The following is a 9,997-nucleotide window of genomic DNA, read 5'->3' as shown; positions in this document are numbered from 1 at the left end:
TTTCGGGGAGATCAGAATTTTAATCAACAGATCGCAGAGGCTTGCTGATGTCACTGGAAAGAGAGGATTATGGATGTCACTGTGAGTCATCAGGCTGATAGAAAGAGGAAAAAAAACAATTGTGTGGACGTCCGCAAACGTAGTGGAGTGTTTAATGTGTTAATGGCTCGTATGTGCGTGTGTGCGTCTCCTCCAGTGTGTTTAATGTGTTAATGGCTGCAGGTTAACCATCCGTGGCATTGACAGTGAGTCATTTCCACTTGGCAATGAGCCCAGGTTCAGCAGGTGACATTGCCCCTCCTCACAAACTGAATAGCATTCACCTTTGAACAAAACATCACTTCATTTTTATTCAATTCAGTGTTCTTTCAGTGAAGTTCATTTTGGCTATTATATTATATCCATGTGTGCATGAAAACAATGGTGTTTGTCATGAGTTTTTTTAAATGAAAAACATCTACTATAATACAATGAAATATTAGTAATTATTGAAATTTTCCTTTACCTGACCGGCATATTGTGTTGTGTGGTAACAAACTATTGATAGAGTTATAATGATGTTCTCCTTTAGAATTTGCGTATATTTGACAAGGCCAGCAAGTTCATAAACACAACACAAAAAAACCAGTTAGGGCAGTCCTTCTTGTTAAATGTTATAATAACACACTGTCATAACTATCATAACTATCATTTTCACTTTCTTAAGTAGCACCTGTCTTTCATGCAATGTAAATAGGCCTAGGAACAAACTAGTTTATCGCCTCATACATATTTTAATCTTTACAGCAACATCTTAATATAGTACACTTGACACAAAAGACTAAAGAGAATGTCAAGCATTCTTTGCTGTATTTTACTTCAGGTGCAATTTTACTTTCTCTTCAGGGTAAAATGAGCGGGTATTTGGGTAAAAAGTGGTATTGCGACTCCTGCCTATAACATGTGTTTTCTTATCTCCTAATATTGTCTGCAAGTTACTGACGTCATGTTAGATTAACACAAAAGTGTTAGAAAAGTTTCACCTATCCAGTTTCTAATTCGCTCTCCTCTTTAACTTTTCTTTATCTTAGTCATTCATAAATGTCATGCTGTTTCAGACTTATCACATAAACCTGGTGTTTTCTCACATCCGATTAAGCAATAATTTCCTGTAGTGTAATTTACATCCTCATCATAGATAAAGACTGCGTGAGAGACAGATGGAAGGTGAAATAGCAAACAGTAAGGAATATCCCTGTACGTCCCCTGGAGTCAGAAGCATGTACTTATGTTAGTTTTATGTTCTTGTAGTTTCCCCAAGATCTACTCCTACACCCACTCATTCATTTTTAAGTCCTTACAATACACCCTCAAACCTTCCAATCACAAATTCAGCACATGTAAGTCATTCTTCATTGACTACATAATGCGTAAAACAAGTGTCTAAAGATGGTTAGTGAGCATCTCAAATATCTAACTTTTCAAAATGTAGAATAGTATTCTGGCATGTTTTTAGTAATGTTAACAAAAATATTTGTGTATTTGCAACATACCTAAATTTGTAAAATAACCAAGATGATAACCTATATTTTTTAAAGAACAACATATTCCTCCATTCATTCCTCATTGTTTTAAATCATATGAATTCGTTATTTATTTATAAATGTATTGTACACAATTTAAGTATTTAATAGTATTTAAGGTCAGTGACCTTCATCAGGCCACAACAATCATTTTATATCCCATATGTTTATTTTCCACTAAAAAACAGTGTCAATAAAATATTATATAAATAAAGTATTCATTTCAATTAATGATAATTAAACTAATGCATTTCATGTACTGACAGAAATAATGTAACTTATCTTTAAAAGTTATATATAGATATTATGTTAGTAGGTCGTTTTACGTTTCAGCCACTTTGCAAAATTCGAACGTCATATCGCCACGTGCCTGCGGTCACCTGGCAACACAAAAACCCCTTTAGCCAATCACAAGCGTCGTTGGCGCATTGATACTTACAAGTAGAACGCTGTGAGTTTTTGAATTCTATAGATCCTCAGTCCATATATGTATTGTGTTGTAGAGGCTGGTATCTGAGTGTTGGTCAGTATAACGCGGATATATATATATATATATATATATATGTTCCTTTTAAACGAAATAACTATTTTTACACGTAATCCACGTGCTGCTGACCAGGCTCGCGAAAAATAGTGCGCAGTGGAGGTCCGGAGAATCTGGTTGATTCTGGCTAGTCGCTCTACGGCTGAGTTATAAGAGGGCGCGCGCGCGTGAGCTCATCAGAACTGAAGCTCTGTCATTAACTGCGTGCTGCTGTACGGACGGATGGAGTTGTTGATGCTGCTAAACCTCATTTGACATCCCCTACTTTGTGCCTACCACGTTGCTGAGCACTTCGGGTGGATTTACTGAGAAAAGTAGGTCGAACCCGTACCTTCTTTATAACTTGTAATAAGCGCGTTTGATTGTGTGATGTGAGTGCAAACTGAGGGGTTTCACTTCAGTTCGTTTAAATTCACAAATGTTGTCTTGTTTGTCCGAGAGTACGTCGTGGCTCTGTCGTTCTATCACGTTTTTGAGCGCTCGCGTTTTATGAATCTATTCGGATTAACGTAAATGTCTCGTTGCGATTTCTTGATGCGTGGCGTTTGATGTCTGGACACGTTCGTTCGTGCGTATTTCTTTATCCGCGTTTATTTCTAACGTTAATACACTTACAAAGTTTTCTACGATTTTAAGTTCCGCGTGAGCGTGGAGAACGTGCATTTTTAACCCCACGAAAATGAGGTTAATACCGAGTCATTTTAAGAGACCTCGTGGTACACACTAACGAGTCATTTTTAAAGTTTGAGATGGTTTTGATGACTCGTATGTTCGATCAGCAGCCGCCTTAAAAAGCTGCGAGGTCTCGAGCGCTTGTTTGGCCTTCTGCAAAGCCCGATAGTCACGGTTGACTTTTCCGCTACTAGCCAGTGTGAACTGTTTAATTTTACGTTTTTTTTTAAATCTTGAAATGACCATGTTGCCCATCCGGGGTTTGGTTCATTTAAGGCATTGCTCCGCACATTCACTGGTTTGACAAGTGTAGTGCTTTTAACTATTCTGGCAGTGATGCATGGTCTTAAATGTTTCATTGACGGTTTTGTGTTTATATTGTATCCCAGGAAACTTCAAAGATGGAAAGCATGGCCTCAGCCTCGTCCAACAGTGAAAGTGAGTCACAGAGTGTGCTTACCTGGGAGCAAGTGAGCCGCCTGAATGATGTGCTAACGGAGGCGGTGCCGGTTCACGGCCGTGGCAACTTTCCTACCCTGGAGGTACGGCTGAAGGATATTGTACAGAGGGTAAGAAACCGCCTGGAGCAGAGGGGCATTACAGTGAAAGACATTCGCCTGAATGGTTCCACAGCCAGCCACGTGCTGGTAAAGGACATTGGCTGGAGCTACAAAGACCTGGATGTGATCTTCAGGGTGGACCTTCCTCGAGAGGAGGAGTTCCAGGTCATCAAAGATGTGGTTTTGTGCACTTTGTTGGACTTTCTGCCTGAGGGAGTGAACAAAGAGAAGATCACTCCCATGACCCTGAAGGAGGCCTACGTCCAGAAGCTGGTCAAAGTCTACACGGAGCAGGACCGCTGGTCCCTCATCTCCTTGTCCAACAACAACGGCCGCAACGTGGAACTTAAATTCGTGGACTCGATCCGCAGGCAGTTCGAGTTCAGTGTGGACTCCTTCCAGATCGTCTTGGACTCTGTGCTCTCGTATTATGATATCTCAGAAAACCCCATGTCTCGGCACTTCCACCCCACCGTGGTCGGTGAGAGCGTGTATGGCGACTTTGCTGTTGCTCTGGACCACCTCAAGAACAAGCTTATTGCCACCAAAAGACCTGAGGAAATCCGGGGAGGTGGTTTGCTGAAATATTGCAACCTCCTGGTGAGGGACTTCAGGCCCACGGACGAAGAGGAGTTCAAGGCCCTGGAGCGCTATATGTGCTCACGTTTTTTTATTGACTTTCCAGATATTGGCGAGCAACAGAGAAAACTGGAGGCTTATTTGCAAAGCCACTTTGTCGGCGAGGAGAAGAACAAGTACAACTACCTCATGATCTTGCGGCGTGTCGTGAATGAGAGCACAGTGTGCCTCATGGGACACGAGAGGCGGCAGACGCTCAACCTCATCTCACTGACAGCGTTTCGGGTGCTGGCGGAGCAGAATGCCATACCTGACGCGTCCAGTGTCACCTGCTATTACCAGCCCGCTCCGTATGTTAGAGACCTTAACTTCAACAACTACTACGTGGCCTCTTGTAACCAGTCCATTCCAACTTGGTTGCCTTGTAACTAAGAGACCAAACTATGCTTGTCCATTGAAATCCTAAACGCAAACGGGCCAGAAAGCAGGATATTCGGCTGAAATGGATATTTCCCTCTGTAGGCATAAAGCATATTTAAAACGACAAGTGTTCTCATTTTCTTTTCCTTTTTTTTAATTCCTTCTACAGAGGTGGCAAGACATTTCTGATCCAAAGTGATATGTTTTAGTGTTTGAATTAAGTATATTTGTTTGCCTTTGTTTTACTTCAATATTCAACGTTTTCAGATTTGATTTTGTTTTCATCTCTGTCCCTTTTCTGAGGGCTTAATTTTTCAATATTGAAAAGAATTCCTGTAGTGCCTTAATACACTCTAATTCTAAAAATGAAGGAAATAGATATGGGAAAGAAGAAGTATTTATCATGTGTGTTGCATTTAAAAAAGCAGAAAAGCCAAAAAAATTATAATAATGTTCTTAGAAATGTGGCGGAAAAAAAAAATGTACAAAAACATAGGAAAATTTTGAAAGAAAAAGACATGAAAGATATGTGAGCACAGGTGAAGAAGGTACTTTAGGCCTTGAAGTTATCAGGAGTTTTTTTGGTACACTGGTGGGCAGCTAAAGTTAACTTTCTTCTCTTCAACTGAAATGTGAACAGAATCATGTTTTTCACGTTTTCATGGCAATGTGCTTCGGTTTGCTGTGTGAATGTATGCAGATGATTTTCTGTCCCACTGGACATTTGAGAAAAGGCTTATTTGTGACTTTTGTTCAGTCTAGCTTGTTAGAAGACTGAAATTCGTTGCCATCGTACAGTGCGACGTTTTGTCCTAAGCCCCCCAACATAGAGCTAAAAGAGTGAGTTTTATAATGCCATGTTTGTAAAATTGTTGATGAATGTTGGACATGATGGTTAAATCTTCCACAGAGAGGATGGCGTAATCTCTCATTGATGTGTGCGTTTGAATGGGAAGTGCTTGGGGTTCTCCATACAAGGACCATCCGTGAGATCAGCCTTCCTGAGCTTTTTGCAGTCATTAACAGACTTAGCACAGCACTCTGTAACAAGACGCCTAGTCTTCTACGGCCATGCCAGCTGGTGTCACCCTGCTCTAAAATTATCTCTCCCTGCACCTCAGGATGTGCCTTGAATGGACAGCGTGTGGGTAGGAATTTGTAGTGGGGCGACTGTCTTTGCCGTGCTCCTGACTCTCGTCGCTACATGGACGCACGCTGGTATGTCACAAACCCTTTTCTGGTAATCGAAATTCTGTAGCTGGGGGTGAACCTTTGCAGAAACCCTCGCACCTCCGTGTGGATTCCATTCCAGTTTTGGCTCTAATTGATGTTGCTAGGGTTGCTGCTCTTGATCTTTATTGGGCTTCGGTGTCTGCTGTCTTGCTTAGAGGAGCATTGCGATTGGTAGCCAGTTATATTGAACCGGTTAAAAGTGTGATTTATGTTTGTGTGTTGGACAGTATTACATTGAATGGCAGGCTATTCTTATGTGCCCTCCCCCTGACCTGTTATGTGTTCCTCTTTTAACATTAGCCCACGCCAGTACCCTGCTAGTGTTATGTAACTGCTTGCAGCTGCCCCTTCCCCTTCGTTTTTCAGTTTTCCCTCTGCTCAGCCTTCACAGCTCCTGCTGGTTCTGCTTGGGCAAGCACATGCGGTAGATAATCACGTTCCATCTCTTATCTGCTGTCACACAGACTTTTAGAGTAATTTGAAAGGAAACGCCCCCTTTCGGCAGGTTACACCCTTGAGCGCATTGAGCAGAAATGGATTTTTACTGTTATTTTTTTTTTGAGGACCAATGTCTGGAGTCAGCAGCACAGGTGCCTTTTTGATCATCTGGGCTAGACCTTGTACCTCATGCTGTGATGCGAATTAAAATGTAGTTTGTTTGCTAATCCCTCCCCACTCAGGTCTCAGTCTCGTCTCCCTAAGCCTAGTCAGTCATTCCAGTTATCCCTCTTACTCGCAACCAAAGTATGCAGAAAAAAGTTTGTAATATTCAAGGCCAAATTAATTAAATGCCCCAGTTAATGAATTGCACTTTATCGGTCTTGTGTTCTAGAAAATAAATATTCAATTAGAGAATTACGAGGTTCGTGGTCTCAGGGAGGTGTCAGGAAGTGAAAAGGGCTACAGTGTATCTTGAGGATTGGTGTGATCACCATACTTGCTGCAAACTACATGTATTGTTACTATTTACAGTTACAGGTAAACAAAAGTGTTACTAGGGAGTCCACCATCACTGGTTCATCTTTTTCCCCTTAGGACATTGATAAAATCAGTAGTGTGTGCCAACAGAAACTTGCCTTAATCTGTTCTTTTTTTTAACACATTTATTAAAATCCCAAACATGCCTGTATACTTATTTTTATCTTGTCCAGATGTGCTTCAGAGAGACACGGTCTGGTATGATGAGACTTGGCCGTGTACTATTTACAGTGTACAGTATGTTTCTCAGAAAGGTAGGGTTAAAAATAGAAAAACATGCTTTGTTTTGAATTTCTGTGCTTTTTTTCTTTTCTTTGTCCTTTCAGCTGTAATTCCATATTCCCCAGTGTTACTCCCTCTTTCTTGAGTAGACAAAGGTGTTCGAGCTTTTGTAATGTGGCTCTGGATGCATCTGTAACCGAGCACAGGGGAGGTTTTTTGTATTTCGACATGCTTGTCTAAAGTGCAAGTCTTAATGATGAAGGCCTTTTGACACCCTTTTGCTATGTTGCAAGAAGAGTTGTGGATTTCAGCAGAATTTGTTTACGTTTTTTTGTGATTATTTGTCTTATCTCTGTGAGGATGGTAATGATTGTGAGTTTGAAAAAGTGAAAGTCTGTATATGAGAAGCACTAGATATTGTTTTGAAGTAGTTTCTCTTACGTCGACTCTGATGTCGGCTTGGTGATTATGATGTAGATTGTCATTATTATGCCATTTTGTTTCTCAGCACTTTTACCTCACTATAATTTTCCTTTGGAATTGAGAATAAGGAAAATGTGTATCAAGAGGGAAAATAAAGTATTCAAAGCCAATCGTTTTCATGCTCTTTTGTTCATTTACCCATTTTTGTGTGTATATACCAATTCAGCTGTTTAGTGTTTGTTTTAAAGGTTAATTTTATTAGTTTTATCCAGTAATGATGAAGACGGAAATTGTCAAGTGTCTGAATGATCGGTGTGCATTGAAGGGTTTAATCCCAAGGGCTCTGGCCCTGTGGTGTTCATCAGTGCTGCATTGCTCCACTGCCCTTAAAAGCACAGTATGAATCAGCAGTCTCTGCTGCTGGCCTGAAGCAGCACTTTGTAAATCAGGTATGCCATACAATGGCTTAAAATAAAAAGATTTAGTTAACCTTTTCTATAAATATATTCCTATTTGGATGATTGCATATTTGACAATTAAAAATCTGATACTTTACCGCCATTCATGGTGAGATTGTATTGTGGTTATCAGGAAGTATAGTGGAAAACCAATCTGAAGCTCTTTCATGTGGCATGACACAGCATAATTCTCTAACCAGTGTCTGTTTACAGATGCTGGTACATTTCAATGCGTAAACCATGCATCAAACCTTCCTGCTAGTGTTTTTTACAAATTCATATTTTGTCTATTTGTGGCATGTTTTGTTTTCTTATACGCTTTTGTAGAGCTGTTTTAGCTAAAAAAATTACCATGGTTTAACCACACAAAATCACGGTTGCTTCCCTTTTAGCACAAAAAAACGTGATTAAAGTCCCAGTTAAATTAAAAATTACAAGTCTTTCCTGTAGCTCAGGGGTAAGGTTATTGTTCTAGCAATGCTAATGTCATGGATTCAATCCAAGGTGAAATACTCAAACTGCATGATGCTATACATCTGTTTCCAAGTCGATCGCTTTGGATAAAAGCGTCTGCCAAATGAATACATGTAAATATAAGTCAGTTTAATATTAAGTCACTTAAAAATCACTTCGTGTAAGTGTAATCTAACAAGTACATCCACTTCAAATATTGGAATTCTTTGCTTTACGTTTCTTTAGTTTATCTGCTCACATCATGTTTGTCAACATGTCAAATGAATTGTTTTTACTGTTCACTTGGCTACATCTGGAACTCTTTCCTATTCCACACGCTAAATGAAAGGTACAGAGCCGGTACAGTGTGCGGATGGTAATCGAAGGCCCACAGTCGGGCATATTTGCATTAAGTTCAAACGCTCATTCATAGGTAGCCAATGGGAGGACAATAATCGGTGAAAATGGTCAGCCAACAATGACAGATTTCTGGAACAGTGCTGATGGAAACACGAAGAGTGAGACAATAAAAGCACAGCACGCAGCGGAACCTTTACAGCGGTACAGCGATATGTCTAGAGTTTCCTCTCTCTATTCACTTCAATAGCCTACTTTTATGTGAGACATATGGTCCAGAAAGCTCCTGCTTTAAATAAACTGCATTTTGTGTATACGGGTATATGGCCGAGTGCATAAAACACTCCAGCATTCTCAGGACTCAAAGGGTACGCTGAAGAGAGCGTGTGTTTATAAATATGTTTCTCTTTTGATGTTACGCTGCTTGTCAGCGATTAGTCCTAAATTGATTTGAATCAACTGTTGCAAGACTAATAAAACTTGCACTTTTTTATTAAACGTTGTTTTCACTGCCTCTGACGTTCAAGGGTCCTGTGAGTTCCTTCAACAAGCTGTTTTCTTTTATTGAAAAAAGTCAAGCTTTAGGCATGGTAGCAGTTTACATTAGACATCTGCAGGGACTTATTTCAGATGGCATTTGATAAGACAGAAATATATTTCTGTGTTTCTCAGTGCTTCGTGCACATGTGACATTATCTTTGTAACACGTTCAACTTTATAAAACATTCCCATAACATTCTCAGAAGACAACAGGCCATTCTCCGCTGATGGGGGTTTAAAGTGATGTTTTATGCGGTGTTACGTAAGCAGACAAGGTGGCACCTTATCAATTCTCTGAGAAATCAAGCAGCTTAAGCAAACTATTTTCCTGTCCAGGAAACAGCCGAGCAGCTCAAACACTAACTGCCTGCATCAACATATCTCGAGAGTTGCCATTAATAGGAACTCAAGGTCCTGAGAAACAGGTGAGAGATGGAGAGAGGGCTGCCAGATGTTCTTGTGGCTGAAACAGAGAACGAGAGACAGAGGGAGTATGGGGGGGGGGGCGTCCGAGGCGGCGCATGCTCAGTCGTCTCCAAACTTGTAGCGTGTTCATATTACCTTGTGTAAAAGTATTTTACACGTGTGTCCGAAATTATTTAGTTTTAACAAAAAATGTTCGTATATAAATTCTCGGAAACGTCACCTATACATTTTATTTATTTATTACATTTGCGTTGCCTTTTTTAATTACGATCCAGTAAAAGCGAATAGCCTAATGTTTGCCTTTAAGTTTTCCTACGTCAAATATACATCTTCACACCGAATTGCTCTGTACATTTACTTGACAACAATTAAATCCGTGTCGTTTCTAACGTTCGAGCAAACAATGTTTGACTATTGCTGCCCCCTACTGGCGGTAATACTTACGGCAGAGTGACCGCCCATTGCCCTTCTGCCTCCGTGATTTTTCCTCATTAAGTTTTCCACAATGTGTTGTGGTGAGCGGTGCAATAAGCAGATGGTGCAATAATCAATGGCATATTTTCAGCTCCA

General features: G+C 40.3%; 1 protein-coding gene across 4 annotated transcripts; it reads left to right on the top strand.

Annotated features, from left to right (window-relative positions):
* Window positions 1-2,030: 2,030 nt before the first annotated feature.
* On the top strand, window positions 2,031-7,680 carry tent5c (terminal nucleotidyltransferase 5C). 4 transcript variants are annotated; one of them, XR_013787133.1, is made up of 4 exons: window positions 2,031-2,420; window positions 3,168-6,160; window positions 6,251-6,314; window positions 6,422-7,367. XR_013787133.1 is itself a non-coding variant. In XM_079464295.1 (2 exons), exon 2 carries the CDS (start codon window positions 3,180-3,182, stop codon window positions 4,347-4,349), a length of 1,170 nt encoding a protein of 389 aa, XP_079320421.1. In that variant the 5' UTR covers window positions 2,031-2,420; window positions 3,168-3,179; the 3' UTR covers window positions 4,350-7,680. The 4 variants fall into 4 exon arrangements, 1 of the variants encoding a protein (XP_079320421.1); XR_013787134.1 differs by having other exon boundaries at window positions 3,168-6,314; XR_013787135.1 differs by having other exon boundaries at window positions 2,266-2,420; window positions 3,168-6,785; window positions 6,875-7,355.
* Window positions 7,681-9,997: the final 2,317 nt, after the last annotated feature.

Source organism: Barbatula barbatula, assembly GCF_947034865.1.
Source record: "Barbatula barbatula genome assembly, chromosome: 9".
Taxonomy (NCBI): Eukaryota; Metazoa; Chordata; class Actinopteri; order Cypriniformes; family Nemacheilidae; genus Barbatula; species Barbatula barbatula.
This window is presented reverse-complemented; position numbering and strand designations above follow the sequence as displayed.

Excerpts from the sequence above, each read along its gene's own strand:
- tent5c (XM_079464295.1), top strand. The coding sequence starts at position 3,180 with ATGGAAAGCATGGCCTCAGCCTCGTCCAACAGTGAAAGTGAGTCACAG.